The sequence below is a fragment of the Desmodus rotundus genome, chromosome 1, assembly GCF_022682495.2.
Source record: "Desmodus rotundus isolate HL8 chromosome 1, HLdesRot8A.1, whole genome shotgun sequence".
Classification (NCBI taxonomy): domain Eukaryota; kingdom Metazoa; phylum Chordata; class Mammalia; order Chiroptera; family Phyllostomidae; genus Desmodus; species Desmodus rotundus.
In genome coordinates this window covers 2,870,810-2,894,074 of record NC_071387.1, presented here as the reverse complement: position 1 = coordinate 2,894,074, position 23,265 = coordinate 2,870,810, and the positions used below count along the sequence as shown (strand labels likewise).

At 55.1% G+C, this 23,265-nt stretch overlaps 2 protein-coding genes across 9 annotated transcripts in view; one reads left to right on the top strand and one right to left on the bottom strand.

Annotated features, from left to right (window-relative positions):
- Positions 1 to 23,265, top strand: part of SPACA9 (sperm acrosome associated 9) — a 38,634-nt gene that overhangs the window by 8,768 nt on the left and 6,601 nt on the right. For 2 of the 4 annotated variants that reach the window (XM_053919430.1, XM_024562004.3), the window contains one exon: positions 496 to 1,740. In XM_053919430.1, coding sequence (XP_053775405.1) covers positions 496 to 778 — 283 coding nt within the window. In that variant the 3' untranslated portion in view covers positions 779 to 1,740. Of the gene's footprint in view, positions 1 to 495; positions 1,741 to 17,654; positions 17,820 to 23,265 lie in introns of those variants that run through there. The other 2 variants (XM_053919428.1, XM_045196723.2) reach the window with 2 other exon arrangements.
- TSC1 (TSC complex subunit 1) overlaps positions 3,610 to 23,265 on the bottom strand; it is a 42,149-nt gene continuing 22,493 nt past the window's right edge. For all 5 annotated transcript variants that reach the window (XM_045196715.2, XM_045196713.2, XM_024562147.4 and 2 more), the window contains 16 exons: positions 22,941 to 23,014; positions 20,095 to 20,270; positions 19,324 to 19,439; positions 18,907 to 19,018; positions 18,240 to 18,358; positions 16,520 to 16,589; positions 15,977 to 16,081; positions 15,143 to 15,701; positions 13,846 to 13,889; positions 13,047 to 13,213; positions 12,290 to 12,472; positions 11,241 to 11,351; positions 10,428 to 10,550; positions 7,192 to 7,379; positions 6,944 to 7,105; positions 3,610 to 6,547 (listed from right to left, as the gene is read on the bottom strand). In XM_045196715.2, the coding sequence (XP_045052650.1) occupies positions 5,998 to 6,547; positions 6,944 to 7,105; positions 7,192 to 7,379; positions 10,428 to 10,550; positions 11,241 to 11,351; positions 12,290 to 12,472; positions 13,047 to 13,213; positions 13,846 to 13,889; positions 15,143 to 15,701; positions 15,977 to 16,081; positions 16,520 to 16,589; positions 18,240 to 18,358; positions 18,907 to 19,018; positions 19,324 to 19,439; positions 20,095 to 20,270; positions 22,941 to 23,014 (2,859 nt within the window). In that variant the 3' untranslated portion in view covers positions 3,610 to 5,997. The remainder of the gene's footprint in view (positions 6,548 to 6,943; positions 7,106 to 7,191; positions 7,380 to 10,427; positions 10,551 to 11,240; positions 11,352 to 12,289; positions 12,473 to 13,046; positions 13,214 to 13,845; positions 13,890 to 15,142; positions 15,702 to 15,976; positions 16,082 to 16,519; positions 16,590 to 18,239; positions 18,359 to 18,906; positions 19,019 to 19,323; positions 19,440 to 20,094; positions 20,271 to 22,940; positions 23,015 to 23,265) is intronic.

The window sequence follows — 23,265 nt, the reverse complement described above, 5'->3', positions numbered from 1 at the left end:
TGTATCTTTCCCTCACCTTGGCACCAGGCTCTGTGCCAAGGAACAGGAACCCCACTCTCGGAGTGACTGGTGAGGGTGTCCTGGGGGGGGCTGGGGAAGAGCCAAGGCTGTGCCCACCCAGCCCGGTCCTCTGTGAGCTCCCAAGCCCGCACCCCCTCGGCCAGGCTGCCTGGCCTCAGGTCCAGCTTTGCAGGCTGAGCCGTGGAGCCAGGAGGCTGCACAGCTCTGGCAGGACAGGGTGGCCCCCACTTCCCAGATGGCTGCGAGCTGGCACACGGAGCATCCCCAGTGTAGCTGGGGCTCTGGGCCAAAGCCCTAAGGGAACAAGCCCGCCTTTCCTCTTCTCCACTTGGGAGACTGCCGGAAGAACTCTCATGTCGTGGCTCCTGGCAGGACCATTACCGGCTTCCGCCATGAGTGAGGCCCAGACACTGCAATAAGTTGCTGGCTTCCGGGTTGGCCAGAAGTGCTGACAACCGGCTTTTCCCTTCACAGGGGGCGACTTAGCTTCTGTATTCTTGGCTCCTCGGGGGCTACCGTCAAGAATAAAAGTGTCCTACCACCTGTCTGCCCGGCCTGGTTTCCTGGGATTTGCCCCTTAAAGAAAACCACACTGACCCTGAGCACAGAGGACACTGGGCAGCAGCCCCGCGGCGAGAGCACTGCCGACAAGGGCTCACTCTGCTCCAGAAAGCGTGCTTCTGAGCGGCTGTGCCAGAGGCACAGGGCAGCTGCCGTCTCTCACGGGTTAGAGAGCTACCCAGACAAGATCGCCTGAACGTTCCAGGCAAAATTAACAGCTGCCACCTCTGAGTCTTTGTCTCAAAGGAGCTGCTTTCACCCTTAAAACAGGCAGAGCATATCCCTTTCCAGGGGGCAGTGGGCGGAGGCACGTTGCAAACGGAGCTCTTTGTCCCAGTACGTCCCAAGTAAGAGATGGCCAGGCCAGGACTGGCCTCTCACTTACGGCAGCTTGCCGCCACCTTCCGCGCACCCAGGGCACAGGGCAGGTGCTGGATGCCAGCTGCACCTTCCCCTTGACACATAAACCCCACAGGCGCGGCTCAGGGTTAGTCAGCTCTGGACAAGTTCAGTGCCTCGGGGCTCCGCCTGCAGGGGCTGCCTGTAGCCCCCCATGCCAGCCACCATTCAGGAGCACCAGTGTGCCCAGGGTGGGCACCCGCAGGCCCAGCAGGCCACCTGCCTTCGAGGCTTCTGATGGCGACAATTCAGGTCACACAGCACACACCCCAGCTGGCCACTCTGGGGAAAGGGCAGGAACTGCAGGCAGATAACTTTGAGGATCTGTGGCTGTTTGCTGATGTTTTGCCAGAACAAAAGGAAGTTATAGAGACGGCAGCCAGACTCGGAAACTTGCCAGCAGCACCCCCTGCACCAGCAACCAGCCGGCCCACGTCCTGATGTCTTCACGGCTGTGGACGCATCCCGCTGGGGCCGCACGGGCCGCTTCAGAGCAACACAGCAGAGTGGTGCAAAACGGTCAATTTTTATTTGTTCACAGTTAAACACAAGCAACTGCCTTGACGTTTTAGAACATTCTAAGGACAGCAAACCCTTTCGATCCCAGTCCCCACTCACTAAGATTGTACCATGTTCTCTGCAGCTCATGTCTATGGCATTGGATGTGGATTGTTTGACATGCTTTGACGATCGAGACGGGAAGGTTTAAACCTTTTGACAAGAGATGACTTTTTAAAATTTAACTAAAAGCAGTTTAAAAAAAAAAAGTTTTTCAGTGATGGGACCTCTTCACTGCACGTCAGCCACACACTGGCTCCATGATGGAGTTAGAAAACTAGATCATGATAGCAAAACCTGTTCCTCTGGGACGTACCTCTGGCCCACAGAGGTCTTCCAAAAAGGGACCCACAATCCCTCCTAGTGCAAATGCCTGGCTGGCCCTCGGACAAGCCAGAGCGCCGGCCGCGCAGAGCAGCACGCACCCTCCAGTCCAAGCATTTCGGGGAGGCAGGGGAGGCGGGGGTGGCCTGGGGCATCTCAAACTCTCAGGGGTCTCCTCTAAGCTATTCCAATGAGCCCAGAGCACAGGCGACTTTGTGGCACTGGGGCGGTGGGGGGGAGGAAAGCTCCTCTGTCTCAAATCCCGTCAGGCAGCAGTCCTGGGGGCAGGGCAGGCACCGCGCAGCCGCAGCTACTCCTTTACCTGGAGAGACCCACCAACGGCCAGTGGGATGGTGTGGGAAAGCTGGAAACACCGCTTGTCCTGGGCATGCCAGCGTCGTGGCTGGGGACAGAGCCACCTGGGGCAAGGGTCACAGCAGCAGCCCAGGGGCCAGGCCGAGACCTCAACTGGTTCGTTCACCGCTAGGGAAAACCTTCCTCGAGTGCAACCAATTGCTCTGCAGCAGTGCGTGTGTTGGGGGCGGGGGGTGGGGTCACAGAACTCTGGATGTAAACAAGCACACGAACGTCTTCAGACCAGACACTTGCTCCAGCACTCACTGCTGGTCCGTTTTAAAGCCTGTACCTCAAAGAGTGAAAACGCAGCAGAGCAGAGGTGCTGATGTGGGTCGCCCGACAAGACAGCCCTCCCCCCACCAGAGACGCGCTCCTGGGCAGGCCCAGGCCGCTCTGGGCCCCCCCCACTCAGAGGAGAGGGCTGGCCTCTGCCTCTGCACACGGTGGCGGCACACCACCTCCACTGTGGTTCTGGACTGAGCCTTCACTCCACGCCCAAACCCTCCCGCTGCCTCCCAGTGCAGCATCTGCACAGCATTGTCTTCCGCTTGCTCCCCACCCCTTCTAGCACCAAGCGGCCTGTCCCAGGGTCCAGGCGCCTTCCCTGGGCTGGTGCAAGCACAGTCCTTACACTCTCCTCTCAGAAGCCCTGCAGCGCCGCGGTCCAGCTGCCCCGTCCTCGCATGGCCGTGGGCACATCCATCACCAGGGCACATCCATCACCACCTCCCACACAGCTGCTGCTTCCATCTTTCTCAACAAGAACACGAAACTCCAAGTGCTGCTACGTGATGGCCAATCTGGAGCTCCATTTCCTGCTGTCCTCTCCACCTGGGAGTGTGAGGCCATGACAGCCGAAGTGGCACGTGGGCTGATTTTTCCTTGGTCAGTGGCTTCTGGGACCCTACCCCAGACGCTAACAGCTCGCCTCTCAGGGAGAGTTCAGACTACCCTCCTGAAGACAGCACTTGTAGCCAGGCCCCCAGAGCGGCTCATCTGTCCTCTGCCACCACTCACAGAGCCCAGGGAGAACCCTCAGCCACTCATTCCCAAGGGCTCAGCAGTTTTCTCTTCTGAAAAACTGATAACGAGCCCAGGAAGGTCACGTCCACCCACCCGCCTGGGCAGGCTGGCCTCCTCTGCAAGGAGAGCTCTTTAGCCACCCAAGAAGCGGCCTTCAGGCTCCAGGGAGTTTGCTCATTGGTGCCAGCACGTCCTCCCAGCCCGCAGCATCGATTTATGCGGCACAGCCTGCACAAAGCTCTTTCAAACCAGTTCATGTCAGATGCAGACGCACATGCCAACCGGCAGCAGGTGGAGGAGTGCGTCTTCCCTACGGAGACCACGCCGCTCTCCCCCTCCCCCACCCCTCCCCCACCCCTCCCCCACACGGATGAGACTGTAGTGATCCTTTTATAACCCTCACGCTGCCCAGGAGGCAGCCTCCCATCTTCTCAGGGTCTGGGCCAACCCCGGTTAGTGTCAGATGGGACCAGGACTGTGGCAAACAGCGCTGGCCAGGCAACGCACTCAGCTCTGGACAGAGGCTGTCCAGCCAAGCATGCGCGAGCACCAGAACCCCACCAGCCCCGGTTCCACCCTCACACCCCTGCCTGGCCAGTCTCCAGGCTGATTCATGGGACTTCCTCCACAGTCACCTTTCCATCCTGAAAAATGCCTTTGACTCTTGGCAGGTTTATCGATTCCAAAAACAAGCAAAACCTGACTAGCGAGCCCTGTGCAACACGAAAGCCTACAATTCTGGGCTAGCTTCCACACAACTCCAGGCCCAGGTCGCCGCTTTGGCCGAACAGAGCCCAAGGCCCCTGGAGTCCAGGGAGGCCACGGCAGCTCCTCTGCTTCAGCCAGGTTGGAAAGCTGAGCAGACGGACACCCAGGCCAGAGGCACGTGCCAGGGACCCTGGTGCAGAGCCCGCCGTGGGCCCTCAGTCCACTTCCCCTTGCTGCTTTTTCCTTCCCTGCATTTTTACAACCTGCACATGTAAAAAAAAGGTCCTTTCTCTCCGTGGGCCGCCTCACCTCTGCCCGCCAGTGCAGGACAAGGCTTTGATTAAGCGCTGGGGTCCTGATCTCCCGGGCCTGGGGAGGGTCCACGTTTAGAAGAGTTTCAGCAGTTCCTCTGTAACATCTTTTTCCTCTCTAAGTCTGCTTTGTTTTCCTATCTGAACCTGAACTAGGCAGCCAGAGTGTCCTTGGCTTTCAGCTTTCCTCAGGACGCACATGAACGAACGGGTGGTGTGACACTCCCCGGGGAACACGCATGGCAGGGCGGTCTCCTGCTCACACGGCCTCAATGGCGTGGAACCTCGTCCTCTAGCCCCTCCTGGCAAGCGAGACCAGGTTACTTGCTGCCGTGCTTGGATAAAGAGGCTTTGCCCTCCTGAGCTGGAAGCTCCCATGGGCAGAAAGACTTCCCCTCCTCATGGCTGAACCTTCTAGACATGAACTCCAAGAACAGAGAGGAAAACCGAGCTCATTGGCTTTCCCCCACCAGTCTCTCCTCGCTGCCGCTGGAACACCAGGCAAGAATTCTTAGGCTTCCAGCATTTATTTCAGAAACATCAGCCAAGTTCAGATTCTCTGCCATTGCCAGTGTCCTATCTGGTGTCACCTCCCCCGAGCATGTGTGGGCCACCAGCCTTTGTCCGCGAGGCAGGGCTCTGCTGGAAACTGCTCCGCCATCACTAACGTGTCGGGGGCAACGACCTCACGCTGCCTGGAGAGTTGACCCTTGAGAGTCAGAACCGGGGTAAAAAGCTGTTACCTTTCTGGTGGCCTAGAAGCTACTTAAGCAAGGCAGCTCTGACAGCCTGAGCAACACTGGTCACAGCAGCTCTGAGGAAACCCTTCAGCCCTCAGTCTCTCTGCTGCGGGGCCACAGAGAAGCGGCACCCAGGGCAGTGCTGGGACCTGCAGGGAGCAGGCAGAGTCAGCCCCGGGCAGCTCCTCGTCCACACGTGTTTCTCAGGAAACTGCTCACGCCCCCCGTCCCGTGCACAGCAGGTTCACCCCACACATCAGCCTGCGGTCAGAACAGTACCAGTTTTCGAGCACACACCAAATAAATAAGAGGTAGTGGGGAAGCAGACAGTGTCCCCAAAGGGGACTATGGTCTCCACAGTGCCAGTTCCAGGTTTTCCAGCAACAGACCTCTGTTCACAAAGAACTTCCAGGAAGCTTATTGGAACCGCCAAAGAATGTAAGAGTGACCGAACCACTGTTCTTCTAACCTGTTGCTTTAGATGCTGAACTTGAGAACCAAAAGTAGCAAAAGTCTCCTGCAAAAGTGTTCACATGAAGATGTCGGCTTTGCACGCTACCTCCTCTAGAAAGGGCGGACATCACAATTTCCTGCAGTGCCACCTGTCACCTAGCTAACGGAGAGCCAGCCCAGCTGCCTGAGCTTCAGGGAGGAGAGTGGTGTGTCAGACTCGAAATCTGGCCTCATATTGCACTGGTTCAAAGGTCCTAATCACTGGGTGGGGGGGAGAGCAAAGATGCTGAGGAATGCGAACTGGCCCTGGGACTGGTACGCACTGCTAGGCAAACCACGGCGGGGCGGTGTGGGGGTGGGATTACCAGGCATTTCAATGCCAGATCCAGAAACCATTCTGCATTAGTGAGCTGTCAAAAGGCCCTGCACCCCTCTTCCACAGCGTGAGCTGCCACGCCAACCCCGGAGAGCAAGAGCGCTGAGACGGCCCCGCCTCCCGGCCTGTGTCCGCTGCACACAGGCTAACACTGATCGCCCCATCCTTAGCTGTGTTCAGGATGAGTCTCGTTGTAGTCCATGATGCGCAGCTGTCCAACACTGTCCGGGTTCGGGGGACACGGGTGCAGGCTGTCGGGGTGCAGGGGAGTCTTGGCTTCCACACCCGAGTCTTTGCCCGCCTCTGTCTTTAGGGTCTCAGAGAGGCTGCCAATGGCCACACCATCCTCATCACACTGGCTCTCACTCTTATTACGAAACAACTCTCGAGCCTTCATGCCCAGGAAGCTTTTTGAACTAGGAAGCGAGCCAACAGTTGTGGGGAGGCCGGCAGAGGGCTCGCCCACGGTACTTTCCCACCGACTGCTGAACAGGCCAGCCCGCGGGTTCTGCGGTTTCTCCGGGGTGGAGAGCTGGCTGCTGCTGCTGCTGCTGCTGCTGCTGCTGCTGCTGCTGCTGCCGCCCCCACCTCCTCTGCCTCCCCCAGTGCCCCGGGTGCTGCCAGGCCGGGGGGGCTTGGTCTCACCATTGCGGCCAGATGCCTCTTCACTGTGCGCAGTCACAGAGTCCGAGCAGCTGTCACTACCACAGTCGAGCCTGCAAGAGACCCAGGGAGGAGAAAAGCGCTGGTGATGGTAGCACCATGGAGGGAGGCGCGGGGCTGCTCACGCTGGCACGGACCTCTGCCGGCTGCCCCACAATGGGCCGCAGAGGACTCAGGCACAAGGCCTCCTCAGAAGACCTCTAAGTTACAACTAGGGTCGACAGATGGCAATCTTATATATGGACGCTCCCCGGGACCATGTCGAGGGACTCGGGGCCAGGAAAGGGAGTGTGGCGACATGATGGGACACCACGTGGGGCTCTGGGAGGGCCGGAGCCATGGGCTGTGGCCGCCTAATCAGGCTGTGACAGCTCTGACCCTCGCCACGCAGCCCTTGCTCCGTCCGTGGCATCAGTGACAAGGCCCTAAGACTCCAACTCCGTTCCTACCTTTCTTCTGCTGCTTCCGCTGCTTCTGTTTTCTCATCTTCAAGTTTTTTCAGGAGGCCATCTTTCTCCAGCCTGCTGTATAAGTCTAAGATCTTCAGCTCAAACACCTGGGTGACCCTTCTCTGAGCCTCATACCTGCTCTCTGCGGCCTGCAGCTGCCCTCTGAAAGACACAGACCAGCAGGAGTGGGAAGGCCCGCCGCGCACCCCGAGCAGCACCGCAGAGCCCCTCCCGGTGGTGGCAGTTACCTGGCCTGCAGCTTGACGTCCTCCAAGTACTTCTTCTGCTCCAGAAGCAGGTGGTCCTTCCTGGCCAGCTGAGATTCCAGCTCCAAAATCCGTTTCTGGGAGGTGTCAAGCCTCTGACTCTGCTGGAGCACGTGGCTCCTGTGCTTTTCTAGTTCTTTCCGACATGCAGCTTTCATCATTTCCACTTCCTAAAAAAGCGACCGGCGTCAGTGGTTTCAGCCGGTGAGTAAGACGCAGCCGTCGGCGAAATCCAGGTAACAGGCACTGAGCAGGTACCGCGCTGTGCTTCAGTACAGTGGCGCAGGGAGGGGACTCGCAGGGGGCATCAACCCAGGACCCTTCCTCGAAACCTACCCTGAAGGTACCATCTCAAACATGGACAGACATTCTGGCCCAAAAACAATCACCACAGCACACTTGGAAAAGCAAAAGCCTAGAAACGCTATTAGGCCTAATATCAGGGAAATGCGCAGTTAAGCAAAATAAAGTGCCTCCTGTACTTGTGAGTTCTGTCACATGCACCAGTGAAGAGATGGAAGAGCCGACAGTAGCCACGCAGGCAGTGCAATCGACCGTAACACCCGTTCACAGGACACCTAAGGATGAGCAGCCGACCTGCGGCGGTCATCACAGCCCAGGGCACTCGTGGGTCATTTGTTTTCTTTCCACTCCTCTCCTTCTGCTCCAGCCCGCTACGGGCAAGCTGGAGGATGCCAACCAACACGCAGGCCTCCTGGGCAAAGCAGCGCCTGCAGACCTGGAGCCTGCCCACCCCGGAGGGACCGGCTGAGCCCACAGAGGCGATCGCTACGCACGAGGTGTGGGAGAGCTGCCCCTAACGAGCATGTGTTTACATGTGCGCTGTGTGTGCTGGGGGAGAGTGCACGCGACAGAATTCACCACACTGGCTTTTTCAAAAAAAGCTATTAAGCCGTGAGAAGCAGGGGGAGGGGCTCCCACAACAGCACCCCTCCTTGAGGGCAGCTGGCATTGGGTGAACCAAAAAGTCTGTTATTTTTTTTCCCATAAAATAAAAGACACATTCTTCACTTTCAACAATCACTTCGCTGATTTGGGTGTTTTGAGTATGTCGGCTCTCTCCCGCTGTTGGCTTCCAGCGCGCGGGGGCCAGGGTGCTGCTCAACAGCTGCCAACGCATGCGACAGCCCCCAGCAGAGAATTATTTGGTGTGATGTCAATAGTACGAGAAACTCTGCCAACCACTTTTGACACATTCAACCAGTCACAGCACCTTTTCCTCACACTCCACAAATCCTGTTTTGCGTTTCAGATGCATTTTGACCTTTCTTGAAATAATAAAGCATAATATGCCCAAGATGTTCCATATTTTTTGCATCTTCAATATTAAAATGGCTGAACAAAAATTCACCAGTTTTAAGATTTTTTAAAATGCACACTGATGTGACAGCTGTCACAATATAACCTAACAAATTGTTGTGAATGAAGTTAAAGACAACTAAGCACTACCAGAGTGATCCCACAGAAAAAAAAACGTAACGGACTTTTTGGCCATCCCAGAAGAATCGGCGGGGCCGTGACTGCCTGAAGCTCTGAACAGGGTGCCAGACCACGTGACCATTCCAGCTGCACCCCCTGGCCCCAGACATCAGCCAGGATAGGGAGCCAATCAGACCTTTGTCCTGAGCGACAGGAGAGTGATGGACACAGGCAAAGCACTGCACTCGGAGGACACGTGCTCTCACCAGTCCCCACAGCCACCAGCCGTGCCCCACCTGCCTGAGCAGGAGGCAGCTAGGCTCTCGGTCCTGGGGGCAAACCCGGGCGGCACCAGGCAAGGACTGGCTACCAATGGCATGTGACATGATCCTGGCCAGTAGCAAGGGTGGGAAGCCTGGCAGACGGGTCCTGGGAAAAGTTTCCTTGCTGAGAGACCTGTGGGAAGCAACACTCTCCCTTCTCCAGGACACCATGGCGTCCGCCTGTGGCCGAGGTCACGGGTACACACCTTGTGGCCATGAGCACTGCTAGCCCGAGGGCCAAGTTGAAGGGACAGGTCAGTGGTGAAAGTGGAAAGACCCTGCCTCCCTGCAGCTGTCCCTATGCTGCTCCCCTGCCTCAGGACTTCCCCTCAAGTGAAGTAATGGAACTCTTTAGCGATAAGCCCCTTGAGTGTTCCTTGTGGCTGCCCGCAGCTGAAGGCGCCTGTTCCAGGGTGTGAACCGCACATGGGCCCGACAGCCCAGCAGGCTTGCTCAAGGCCCCACGTGTGCAGGTGCTCGAGCCACAGGCGGAACAGAGGCCATCTAGCCACACTGCTCTCAGGGGACGTCAGGGACTGCTGATGTCTGAATAACCTGTCGGAGGCGCTCTTCTCCCGTAGGTCTGTTTCCTCTCCCTTTCTTTCTCCATTCATTATGCTTCCACATTAAGTGACAGATGGATTCTACAGAAAATTCCACATTTAACTTCCTTCTAAAAAGGGAGTAGGAGCTGAGAAATAATCTCAGAGCCGAGGAGCTGAGAAATAAGGAGTAACCCCATTATAAAACTATACCTCTGGTTCTAAGACAACTCTCTGCATTTGGCCAAAAAGGATGCTTTACAAAGCACAGGCACAAGCAGCCCTACAAAGAGAGCCCGTGTGTGATGGAGAAGTCGGTGACAGGGCACATCTGAGCTTCTGCTATTGAAATGCTGTTCCCAACTCGTCACTCACATTACCCGAGGCTATTTATAAAGTGACACAAAACTCCTGTCTCAGCACCACTGATGAAGCACTAATTAACGTAAGATCATCCCATGCTGGCCTTGTTGCCGGGCTGAACCACCATCTGCTGGAATTCATTTCAGCATCAAAAGGAAGGAACACACGCTCACCAGTACACACCCATTGTCCTGAGAGTTACGTTCAACAGAGCCGGCTCTCCATCTCCTCCCTCCCTTCCTTCCCCCACCCCTCACTAGAAAAGGGGCTGGGGCAGGAGAAGGGCAACCCTCTCATCACCTCCTCTGAACCAGTTCCCCTCAGGTACTTTCAAGGCCACCTGACTGAATCTCAAAGCCACCCAACCTGGGAAACAAGTTCGCAGGATGGGTGAGCAGTGCTTGGGTCGCTGGGCCAGGGAGAGGTGGGAAGGGACAGGAGGACCCCAGTGCCCGCTGCCAGGAGACAACTCACAAAGCCACTCTGGGATGTGCCACAGACACACCGCCTGGGTCCCGCAGGCGAGGCCTGGCGCCCGCGCCCAGCCTACCTTCGTGGTGTCCGCGTGCTTGTTCTGCAGTTGTTCCAGATACAGCTCGTTGACCTCTCCGAGAACCAACAGCTGCCTGTTCAGGAACTCCATCTGCTGCTGGACTGACTCACTGTTCGAGAGCTGATCAAGACACAGGGACAAGCAATGAGAGACCTCAGACGGAACCAGCCAGAGGCACTGTGTCAGCGTGAGGCAGAATTGACAGCTCCCGTGGTTCCAAGCTCCCTACCCCGGCTAACACGGAGGGAAGGCATCGGGGGCAAAGAACATGGACAGAGAAGCACTTCAAAACTGTGCTGGCAAAGGGGAAGAAGCACCAATGCGCCACATCACGGGGCCACTCCAGGACTCCTGGAAGAAGACAACTGCAGGACCCCAGCAGGGATCTTTAATCCACGGGACAGAGCCCAAAGGAAGACTCACTTGTTCTTGACCACGTGGCTGCTACCTGTACAGCGAGTCCCACACAGAGAGGGATCGCAGCTCAAAAACAGGAATAGACTCGGCATGTCTGCACGCGTAAGGTGTGGGCGAGAGCTCCGGGACATGCACGGCAAGGGCTTGGGCGGGCCCTTCCTTGCCAGGCAGTCCGTCCTGTCCACGCAGGTGCTGAGCAGTGCCCCCGGCACCTGCCTGCTCCGTGTCAACAGCACCAAAACCATGTCTAAACCTTGCTAACTGCCCCCTGGCGGGGAGGAGCAGACTCGCTCCCTGTTGGGAACCCCTGACAGACACACAGGGACACCCCAGCCCCATCTGAAGGAAGACCATCAGCTAGAGTGCAGCCCCAGACCCCCCACCCCTTCCTACCTTCTGAGACACCTGGCTGAGCAGCAGTTCGGTATGGCACACCTTGCTGTTGGCCTTCTTGAGCTCTAGCCGCAGCTCCGCAACCATGGTCCTGCAGTCCTCCAGCTTTGTCTGCCCAAAGAGACGCCTCCGGTCAACACTGGCAGGCTGCCCCCAGGGTACCACCGGAGCCTCGCTCCTCAGTGGGCCACCGGAAATTCATTCTTAGTTCTAAAAAGTCAGTCATGGTCCTGACTGGTGCAGCTGAGGTTAGGTGTTGTCCTGCAAACTGACAGGCTGCCAGTTCGATTCCCCGTCAGGGCACATGCCTGGGTTGTGGGCCAATGTTTCTCTCCCTTTCTTTCTCCTCCCCACCCCTCTCTAAAAATAAATAAATAAAACCTGTTTTTTAAAAAACGTAAGTTATGGTGGGTTTCTGAGTGTCTGATTTGTTTAACAAAGGGAAAAAGAGGCCTCTGACCCCTGGTTCCCAAACTGCACCCAGAGCCCTCAGGCTGTGCAGCAAACCCCCGGGGATGCTGCAGGATATTTTATTTTTGAGGGAGACACAGCGACATCTGCTGGTCATCACGTGCACTGCTGGCTAAAGGTCATTCAGGTTCAGTGTGACACATTCCTGCCCACAGATGACGTCACCTCCTTGGGAAGCTGAGCCTCTGACGGGATAAAAAACACCAGGCAAACACCACTATGAGACAGGACGTGATCGTGGCTCCAGGGTCTGAGGCTGCGCAATGCCCAAGAGGCACACACACACCAGCACTGGTCAGCAGCCGTGTCCTTTAAAAACGGGTGAACTTACACGTTGTTTCAGACAGGCACTGCGCCGTCAGGACAGCCACTCACCACACTGCTCGGATCTACTTGGCAAGCAGAGCCAGGACACAATCACTGACACGCCAAGGGCGCTGGGCGCCTCCGCCCTTCACAAAACGGACGTGCCGAGAGACCCAGCAGCCGCGGCCTCGGAGACCAAAGCAGTTCATCGCGGTCACGCGCACAAGGTGCCCTGGGCCGTCTGGGTGGGCTGTGGGCGCTGCCGCTTGTACCTGCAATTCCTGGCTCTGGTTGTAGAATTCCTCTCGGTCGTGCTGCAGCTGCCTGATCTGGCTGTGCAGCTGGCTGACCACCGTGTCCCGCTGCTCCTGCAGCTGGCTGTATCTGGCTTGTTCTTTCTGCAGACTGACCTTCCATATCTGGATGTCTTTCTCTTGTAACTTCAACTGGTCTTTCTAGCAGAGACAAAAGATGTCATCATTTCAGCTGCCCCCCAGCGTGGGCCTGACCTTAAGTTGCTTAAAGAACTTTTCTCAGGGACCAAGTTGCATCCACTACCTCCAGAAGTCTACTACTACAGAATGCCCAGCCTGCACCAGGCACTAAGCAAGTGCTATTGTTCCTCTCGTGTTACAGACTGGGTGACAGGCTTCAGGAGGCTCAATTATTTTCCTAAGTGGTACAGCCCAGGTCCAGTCTCCCCAACTCGGGGCTTCACAATTGTGCCACAGGTCTTGTGACACAGAGTGGCTTCGGGAGAGCTGGTTTCACATTTGGAGAAGAGATGATGTTTTGCCTGTTATCATCATAGCCAATCACAAACGCAAAAGAACCCGTTGTCCCCAGGGACTCCAAAATCTGCAAAGGACCTCAGAGATACAGCCGCTCCCGTGCTAACCTCAGAGATGAGGCGGCCTGCAAAGCCACCTGGCGAGCTGCACAAGGACAAGGAACTCTGACTCGGTTCAGGGGCTGCTCTTCAGAGACCACGGGTGACCCCCACCCCCACCGCCACCCCACAGCACTCACCATGGCCGCGTTGTGCTCCTCCAGAGCCGCCGCTCTGATCACCTTGCGGAGGAGCCGCCTGTTCCGGACAGCATGCTGCTGCCTCTTAAAGCGCTCATAGAGCAACTGGCTGTGCAGTAGAAGCAGCTGGTTTCGGAGGGTGCGGGCCTCGTCTGCAGGAGGAGAGCCTGATTACAAAGCAGAGGGAGGGTGGCAGAGACACCTTTACATACTGTTCAATCAAATGCCAGCCCTGGTCCATTAGCTTGAGGAACCAGCTCTTTAAGGAACATGCTGCCATTTGCTTAGCAAATGAGCACTTGGTCCCCAGCACCCGTCATGCATTAGGGAGACGGGGCAGTATTTACCACCTACCTCCCTTTAAAGGGTCGCAAAGGGCCTAACGTGGGGTGAGCTCTCTTTGAGAGCATGATTTATTTCTCCCCACATGCTGGAACCACAGATATACAGTCCTAGCGATCCTTTCCTTCCCTCACGGGTGTGTTCTCCCCCAAGGACTCTCCCAGTACTATTTACTACACTTGGGGCTAGTCCAGGGAAGCCTGGCAGGAGGTCTGCACTCTTTGCAAATTCTCCTGCAAGGTGCGCGAAGTGCACGCTCTTTGCCACTTTTCAAAAACAGCAAACGCTGACTGTGCGAGACACCTGAGATGCTCCTTGGCCAAGCAGACAGACACTCAGAGGAACAGGAGCACAGGGGAGATCTTTTACTGTAGGGCCCCTTCCCTCAAGGACAGAAAAGGCAACAAGCAAGCAGGCTCCGTGTGGGCTGCATGTGGAGCTAAAGTAACAACTTTACCTCCAAAGTGGGTCCAGTCGACAGACTTGCTGGGTAAAGACAACCTAGGAAAAAGTTTTTAAATAACAAAGTTACTGATCTTACCTAGAAAAAAGTATGTGGACTTTTCATAGCAGCGAGGTCAGATCACTTCCTCGTGGCATAAGAAAGCCTCCAATGCCAAGTCCACCTGGAGTCAGTGGAGGAGCCTCAAAGCCATGCGAGGGGCCAGTGCCCCAGGATGCGTGACCCCAGTCCCCGGTGTGGATTCAGAGGCCCCACCGCCGAGCTCACTCTGCACCAGCGTGTTGCTCAGCTCTGCCAGCGACTGGTGAGCACACACCGAGAGCTGCCTGTCTTCAACCCTCTCTGTTGAAATACACGGGGAAGAGCTCTGGGTTGAGAAGCTCCTGTCACCCAAGTTTAAAGGAAAAGTAGGTGATGTACCTGGGCCTATTATACCGAATTTCATGTAAAAGGATACCTTAAATCTTACAGTCTCTGTCAAATTCTACTACCTTAGATTAATTTATAGAAGAAAAACAAAAACTAACATTTCCCAAGAACGTGTTGAGAAATGGTTCCAAACTTCCCTTACCCCTTTGAAAAGGGTAATAAAAGAAAGGTTGAGAGCCCTGGCCGGGTGGCTCAGATAATTGGAACACCGCCCCCATCCACCAACAGGTTGTGGTTCGATCCCTGGTTGGGGTGTATACAGGAGGCAACCAATCGATAATTCTCTTTCCCATCAATATTTCCTCTCTCTCTCTGCCCCGCCGCCCCCCGCCCCCAATCTCTAAAATCAGTAAACACATCCTTAGGTGAGGATTACCAAAAAAGAAAAGTGTATCAGATAGGTTTCTAAGAAACCATATGTGCCATCCGGAGGGGAGGGACCACCCTGAGCTTGCATCGAAAGGTTGTTGATTTTATCTTCCCCTGTTTCACTCTGTTACCAACACCTGTAGCCAGACTCAGAGGGGCACTGTGACAAATGTCCCCACATCTGAAATACATAACCTCACCCACAAATTCTGAGAGCAAACGTGAGCCCTCTGAACGTCCTCATAGCGTGGTGGCCCCGACAGCCCACATGTACAGACCCGTACGAACATGAAACCCTGTGTAAGGAGCAGTCCAATTCAATGTGCGCGACACAGCTGTGTATACGAGAAGGCGACATGCTGAAGGGACATCTGACCACACAGGAGGAGCAGCGGCCTCTAGGTGAGGGCACGACCCGCCTGCACCCTCCTGCCTTCTGATTTCCCATCACAGCTGGACAACGCAGGAGGGCGGAGCCCCGCCAGCGCCTTACTTGCTCAGCTCCTTGCTGTGTGCATCGGCTCCCTGCTGGATCAGCCTGTCCAGTATCTCCAGCGGGGAGGCAGAGGGAGTATAGTCTTCCTCTGTGTTTCCTCTCACTTTCTTTAATAGTTCCTCAGTCTTCTTGGTGATAAAATGATGGGCAGTCTTTGGCAATGCCACCTCGAAAAGATGATCGTACAGGGGAGGCTGCCCACTTCCAAAGCCTGGGCCCCTCTGAGGTGGAATTTTACAAGGGCTGGGAGTGACGATGCTGGTCTCCAGAGGGGTTTGGCACCCCCTGTTCCTAGTGGGGCCTTCATCGGTGCCGGCACTGGGCAGCTCTATAGGAGTAAAGGCTTGCTTCGGTGTGTCGGGCCCCAGCTTGTCCAGGGAGGAGCTGAAAGGCTCGGGGGGAACAGCGGCACCGTGGGCACTGGAGGCGGTAGAAGGGGTCTTCCTCGGACAGCCCAGGAGGCCGTCCTGGTAGAAGGGGGAGTCAAAACCTCCTCGAAGGACCAGGGGCTCAGCATCAGCCGGGGTGATCTCAGAAAGTTCTTTAGATATTGCCGCTGAGAAGAGGAAGGGAGACAAGAGACACTATGTGAACAGGCCATCTGGGGGAGGCCGGGCAGGGCAGGCTGGCATGCTGCCACGTGCCACCCAGAAGGACAGATCCAAAGTGGCACCCCTTCCCCTGGAAATGGACCCAGAACAAAACTCCCATCTTCTCCCCTACGACAAGAAAAGCCAAGCGAGCCTGGCGGTGCTAACAGCAAACCTGGCTCTGGGGCGTACATCCGCTCCTCAGCAGCCTCATCTGAGCCCCGGACCCCACACACATTACCTTCTTCTTTATCTTTCTCAATGCTGTCTTCTTCAGAGGCCAGGTCACCCAGGAACTCTGGAAGGTCACTTAGAGTGACAGAGCCTTTGCTGCCAGAGAGCTCTTCTAAAGAGAAACCAAGACAACTCAAGTCAAAGAAGCGCATGGGAGACCGCCACCACTGCGGCGCGGCACCCGCTGCCACGGAGGGGCTGTTCCCGGCTCTTCCTGCGGGACACAGCCCGAGGCCCGGGAGGCTCCCCAAGGGCTACTAGAGAAAGCTAACACGCTACCAGTGATCGAATTAAAGGTGCAGAAAACTACCCCGCAGAACATAAGTCTCAGAGTACAGATAAAACTAGTCTGACCAGCTCCACACACCGGCACTGAACTGCAGTGGGCTAAAGGCTTTTTCGCGGTCGTTGCAGGTTGGCTTTTGGAACGAAGTACAGGCTCCGCTATCTCTAGGCCCCAGCGCTCTGCAGTTTCCCAGACTGCCCCTATTTCCACACGCAGCCCGACCAGAGGAGGCAGGCGAGCTCTGCTGTCACCCGGGGACTTTACCTAGACCTCGGTCGTTCGGGACATGGTGCTGTCTGTGCAGGCTGGGCCTGGTCGGGTCTGTTCTCTCTTCCTGAAAAGACAGGTACCGTTTATGTCACACGGCAAAAGCTGGGTACACGTTCTCGGATGTAAGGGTAATAGCCCAAGTGTCTGCATTTTTAGATTAGGAAGGAGTTTAAAGGTTAGCCCAAGGGTTTGCAAACCGTTTCGTCTCGAGATGCCTTCATATTCCTAAAAATTAACGAGAATCCCAAGAGCTTTTATTTACGTGGTTTTATCTAGTGATAGTTACTGTATTAAAATTAAAACAGAAAATTTAAAAGGTCATTAATTCACTTAAAAATAACAAACCCCTTACCTGGAAACATAAACAACACATATTTTTATCTAAAACAAAAGCCAAAAAACCCCACTGCTATTTCCCTAACCAAAAATAAACAAGTGAGGGGAGCGGAGCTGTTTTACACCTTTGCCATCTCTATGCTGTCCGGCTTTAACGGAAGATAATTGCCCGTCCGCCTCTGCCTTCGATCTGAGGCCCTATGGCGTTCTGGCTAACGCGTACCGAGAAAACTCCGGGCCCCACAGATAAGCAGTGGTAAATGCATGTCAACAGACTTTCCAGAAAACTGTGGATAACCATCTTTGATATTACACCCAAACTTGACACAGGATTATTTTTTAAATGGTAATTACAGAGTGAAATCTGAAACCATGGCAATTAACTTCACACTGTGTATCACCCACTGGTCTACCTTGTACCCTGAATGCACTTCTCACCTATGTGTGACTCTACAGCACCACACTTGGGTCATTTAGAAAACACTGGCTCACCAGGTTACGCAGGTATGTTGAAGCATTTCACTAGCCAATACTGAAAACTCAAGTTCCTAACCAAGCTTCTCAAGACGCTTCAGTCTTATCCCGTAAGCCTGGGGGAAGCTACCAAGCTTGCAGGGGCAGATACCAGTATTTGAATGTTCTGATTTCACCTGGAAGTTAGTATCATTGGCAACAAGTACTGTCAGTTGTTTATCTTGAAGGGACAGGTTCAGCTCGTCATTGAAGAAACTAACTGCCGGGCACGTACTCAGGTCTGAATGACCTCAGTTTGTCCACCGGCTGTCCTTCACAGTGAACTGGTGCTGCGGGAGGATCAGCAGCCGGGCGGCTCCCCACTCGCCGGCCGCGCAGGCCCGGATCTCTGCCACTCTGCTGAGCAATCGTGTGCTTGCCATGTGCTCCTCCTCACCACGAAGAACATCATACACACGTGGTCCCGAGGCCGAGACTTAATCAAGTTAGTAATTTTACTGCTTTCTATGGAACACACTTTAATTGTTTTGGTTTGTTTTCCTCCTTTACACTGAAACCACATTTCAAGGAAGAAGGGGGGCACCTGCCAGGATTTGTGCTCAGAGGCCAACTGTATACCCACCATTGTCTCTCTATCTCGAGCTCAGGGCAGTCAGGAAACAAACGACAGCTTAGGGACAGCTTAGGATTGCAGTGAAAGGACTTGCGACCTAGTGGGTTCCCAGAAGGGCGTCAGGACCCCTGAGTCAGCTGACCACATGTGAAGACCTGCTGGTGAGTCTGTTTTCAAATGTCCTGGTTCAAACCCACCCCCTTTTAGGCCCAAGTTCTATCTCGCACAATAGGCTTCACCAGGCGGGTCTGCAAGCAGTCCTGGGCTTGGGCAGCGGGCGGCCAAGCGTACCTTCCGGAGGGGCACAGCTGCGGGCTGGGGGAGGGGCACGTGCACAAAGTCATCCGAGGGGCAGAGCGGGGCCGGAGGAGGAGAGGTGGCGGGGGTCCCCAGGGGCGTTCCTCTTCCTCCTGCCCAGAGACAAGGACAGAACACACACAGTCACCCAGCCCCGTTATTAGAAGAGCTGCCGGATTATTCTCAGCCCACCTGTTATTTGCGAAGAAAGCCACTCAAGTTAACTTTCTGGGGATCTAGGCCAGTCTTTTTGTTTTTTTTAAGGCTTTTTTTTTTTTTTTTTTAAGAGAGGGAAAGAGATCAAGAAAGAGACAGAGAGAAACATTGATGTGCGAGAGAAACACATCAGTTGCCTCTCGCATGCCCCCAACCAGGGACCTGGCCCACAACCCAGGCATGTGCCCTGACCAAGAATTGAATAGGTGACACTTTGGTTTGCAAGCTGGGGCTCAGTCCGGTGAGCCACACCAGCCGGGGCTGGGCCGGTCTTTTTTCTTTGGTTCATATTGCGTGTTCTGGAAGCCCCAGAGGTTGGCATTAAGTGGCATCAGGTTTACCACTGCAAGTGGCCCCCAAAGTCACTGTTAGATCCAAGAAACCATTCCTGGTCATAAGAGGCAGGCCCAACCAACCTCCCAAACCCCACCTAAGACACACATACCAGGTGGACCAAAGGCTTTACTGTAAGGGTGTGACAAGTCGGACGGGACAGTTCCAGGAGAGGTCGGAGGAGTGGTCATGCCACACACCACAGACGGGCTCCAGAGCGCAGCCTGGGGAGTTAATAGGCGCGTCAGCAGTGAGGGATGGGCACCGAGTCACCCAAGGGTCACATCCACAACCAATGGTCTGGGAAAGGCATCTCACCAAAGCTTTACCAAAAGACAAGTTGCATTTTCTAAGTCTAGACCCTAAGAGAAACCCAAGGGGGTTTGGTCAATATAACATGTTTTTAAAACCAATTCATTCTGAAATGAGCAGTGTGAGATTTTCCCAGTACATATGCTAAACCCTGACCCAAACGGTCAGCTTCAACAGCGATCAGGGAAGAAAACGAGCACACTACTAGACACCATACTTGCGGCGGCTCCGTTGACAGCCGAGTCGTGGAGAAGCTCAGAGGCGGAGGCAGCTGCCCTGGTGTGCTGGACGACGCTGGCCGGGCCGTGGAGCGAGGGGTGGAAGTCGCACCCCCTACAGTGAGAGGGGAGGAGTGTGTGGCGTTAGGGTGTGCTATCTGACCGCTCTGAAAAGAAGTGTGGTGCTCCAGACCTTCCACAGCACGCGTCCTCTACATTTAACTATCTGAGGGGACCCTGACTCCCTCGGGGACAAAGGAACATTTCAAAGTGCTCTGTGGAAAGGCATCTCGGTGAGGTCTGCTGCCCGGCTGTGCTTCAGGAGAAGCTGAGAAGACACAACTGACGGCAGCGTCAGGGGCACCACCTGCAGACAGCCCGGCCCTCCTCACGAGCCCAATTCTCAGCCGTCCACTGCCTGGAACCTCTCAGGGCTGCAGCCCTCAGGGCCTCCTGGCAGTGCCGGGAAGCAGAAAGACCCCTGGGGAGGTGGGGCCTTACACCCACTTTCTGTTTTCAGCACTGAAGACACGGCAGGTCTTCTGGCATTCGACCCATCAGGGAGGAGATCAAGGACATGGGACTAAATTAAACTGGAAAGAAGAACTAGTCAGGACAAAATGGAGGCAAATTCAAATTTTAAATATTTGGGAAGCAGCTCCTAGGAGCTGAACTATCTCATTCTAGGCAAAGAAAAGTAAAGTCAACAAAAACCCACACTGCTTTCCAGAGGCAAAGGGGCAGCACAGAGAAGCAGCCCCTCACTTTACCGTAGCTGTTTGGTGTGTCGGCGTAGGGGCTGGCGGGGCCGCTGCCGGGGCGGTGAGGGCCGCGCGCCGAGCGGCGGTGAGACAGGGAGTAGCCGTCCTCATAGGAGGCTTCTGCAGGGTCCAGAGAGACTCTGGCGCACTCGGCCACAACGTCGTGGGCTTCTAATTTCTTCCACCTGTGAGAGGCAACGAGCGCCAAGAAGTGCGGGCTGTGGCCCGTTCACTAGTCACCTGGGTAAGAGTGCCGACTCCAGCCCGCCGCAGACCTACGGCCAGCAAAGAACGAGGCAGCACCACACCAGCGCAAGGGGCACCCGTCAGAAATTAGCCCCTCATTTCACACACCTGGGTCCTTCCTAGTTGAAATGGCTACACCAGGTTACTAGAAACTAATCTGAAAGAAAAATGCCATCCACAAGAGACTAGGCACAGCCTCCCAACAGAACACAAACCATGCAGAATGGCCCCGGGGGGAAACCTGAGGAACAAGGGTGATCGCGAAACAGGGAGCCCTGGGAACCACTGAGGAGTGGGCCTGATTTAGGGGCCCCCAGCCACGCCTTGAACTCTCAGCCACCCCTAGACCACAGTGTGGCCCAGACAGTCTCAGACCTAGAGAAAGCCCACGAGGACACCTGAAGAGCCGTCTAAAGGCTCCTGCCACATGAGCCACCGTTCCACTTCTAAACACCTGGCCTCTGGAAACAGACACACCTCAGGACGCACACCAACGCTCAGCACAGCGCGCTTGAAACAGAAAAGGAGAGAGAAGGAACCCAAGTCCAGCCCAAGAGATAATTTCCGCAGAGGGGAGTAACAGCACCACCATGACAGGCCCGCTTTCAGCAGGCCAGTGATCCCTCAGAGGGAGGGAGGGAGGGAGGCCCAGAGGGGACATTCTGGGCAACGAAACATTCTTCGATTGTGACTCAACTTTCGTCAAAACTGAAGAGTTTTACTGTATCTACATTATACCTTACTAAAGTTGACTTTAAATAACTTGTTTTCAAAGATTAAACGACATAAAATGCTCAGGATATAACCTTAAATAAATAAAGAATACAAAACTACTCAGAGATACACAAATAGGTATAATCACACTAATAATTCAAATTAAAAGAACAAGTTATGGGTGACGTTCTGTCTTCTTTTACTTCTTCAGTATTTGCCCAATGCTCTACAAAACCATAATAATACATTTACTTGCTCAAATATAAACTATCTTTCTCTTAGACAACACAATTTTGCTATACATGTTTCTAAGTAATGAACAATCCAATAGATATTCTAATCTTCATGTTCCCAAGTTTAGAGAAAAACAGCCCAGACTGAACAATGAGAATAGACTCATTCCAAGGTACCTCCCTAAGAAATTTCAGAATATTATGAAAACAAAGAAAAGATTCTGCAGGCTTCCACAGGGAAAAATGACCAGAAATCAGAACGCCTTCGATTCCAACAGGAACGCCAGAGGCCAGGCGGCAGTGGAAGAATGCCTTCCAGTGCTGAATGAGAGTGACTCCCACCCTAGGAGCCTACCCGCAGCCGAAACACTGCGTCCTCTCTCTGAGAGCCACTGGAGGAGATAGTCCATGGAGACAAGAGTCAACCCGAAAAACGCGCAGACACAGAGGACGGCAGACCCTGCAAGGGAAGCAGCACTGAGAGGCCCCCGGGGAGAACGAGAGCAGCTCTGTGCAAGGCATGGGGACAGCCCGTTCAGATCAGCAGACACCCCAAAAGACAGGCGTGTCGCAGGCCATCACTACGGCACCCACTGTCCCTGGCCTGCTCTGAACCAAGGGACAGCGCATCTGGGGGACCCCAGCCTGCTCTAAACCGAGGGACAGAGCGTTTGGGGGACCCCAGCCTAGACAGCACACCTGTACTGAGCTTGCCTTGACTCTGCACTGATAAAACCCCTACTCGCCTGCTCTGCCCAGGGCCACTGAGGACATTCATCCGACCCCCAGAAGGACTCTGCACAGACCCGTTCCTGAGTGCAAGCCACTGCGCTTGGAAGCCGCAAACAGTGTGGCCTCCTCCTCCTACGGCTATTTCGGCAGCGCATCCAACTCCTGGCCCATGCTCCAGGCCTTGCCAGGTGCTCCGACTAGGGCGAGCTCTACCTTTCCCAGGACTCACTCACACCCTTGCCCAGCAACTTCCGCAGACAGGGAAGCCGGACCAAGGCTCAGACACTGGTCTTGTGCTCGTCTCCCGGGACCCTTCTGCTGACAGTGACACAGCCACCTTTTCCCGAGCCAGGCTTTGCCTCCCAGTTAGTCCTTCAAATGAAAGCACACACGTGGCAACACTACAGAGAGAAGAACGAGCACGGTGAACCAAACAAGGAGGGCAGCTGTCTCTGAGGAGGGACAGAGAGCCCTGTGCCTTGGACCCTCAAATCCGGAGCCCTGCAGAGAGTGAGCCTGGGGACCCCTGCAGGGCCCGCGGAGGAGAGGAGGCGCCTGGTGAGGCCCGGGGGAAGGCCCCTGGGGAGTCCGGACTGGGCACTGAGACTGTCCACAAGCCGCTTATTTTCAGCCACCCCCCTCAGCTCCTGTCCCGCATGACTGCGGCTCCCACCGTTCTGGAAGCCCTCCTGGGGTTCCACGGTGCGGGTCTGCACTGAAGCGGCCTCCGCTCTGCTAAACACACTCCCACTCTCTGTCGGTCAGGAGCAGGTTTCAGGCCCGCACGAGTTTCACTGCACGAGCCCTCCGACTCGCTCCCTAAGCAGGAGAACCCGTATTCCCCAGCAGCTCCTCAAGAGGGACATCTCCCAGATCCCGTTCCCAACCTCCCAAGAGATTCTGTGATTATGTCACTGGTGGTTTCCATACCTCCGAGGGTCCAGTTCATGGTCCTTGGATCCGGTCACTAGTTCCGGGTGAATCCGCACATGCTCCATCATTGGCTGGAAGGGATCAGTTGACAAGTAAAAGGCTTAATTTCTGTGGTATCTCCACACAACAGAGTGTTCTTTGACAACAGAAAGCATGAACACTGATGCGTGCTACAGTGCAGATGGACCTTTAAACACTGCAAGGTGAAGGGAGCCAGTCACAAAAGACCACGTTACACAGCCCATTTACGTGAGCTGTTCAGGACAGGCAGGCCTCTACACAGGCGGAAGGTAGGTCGGTGGTTGCCTAGGGCTGGGGAGGG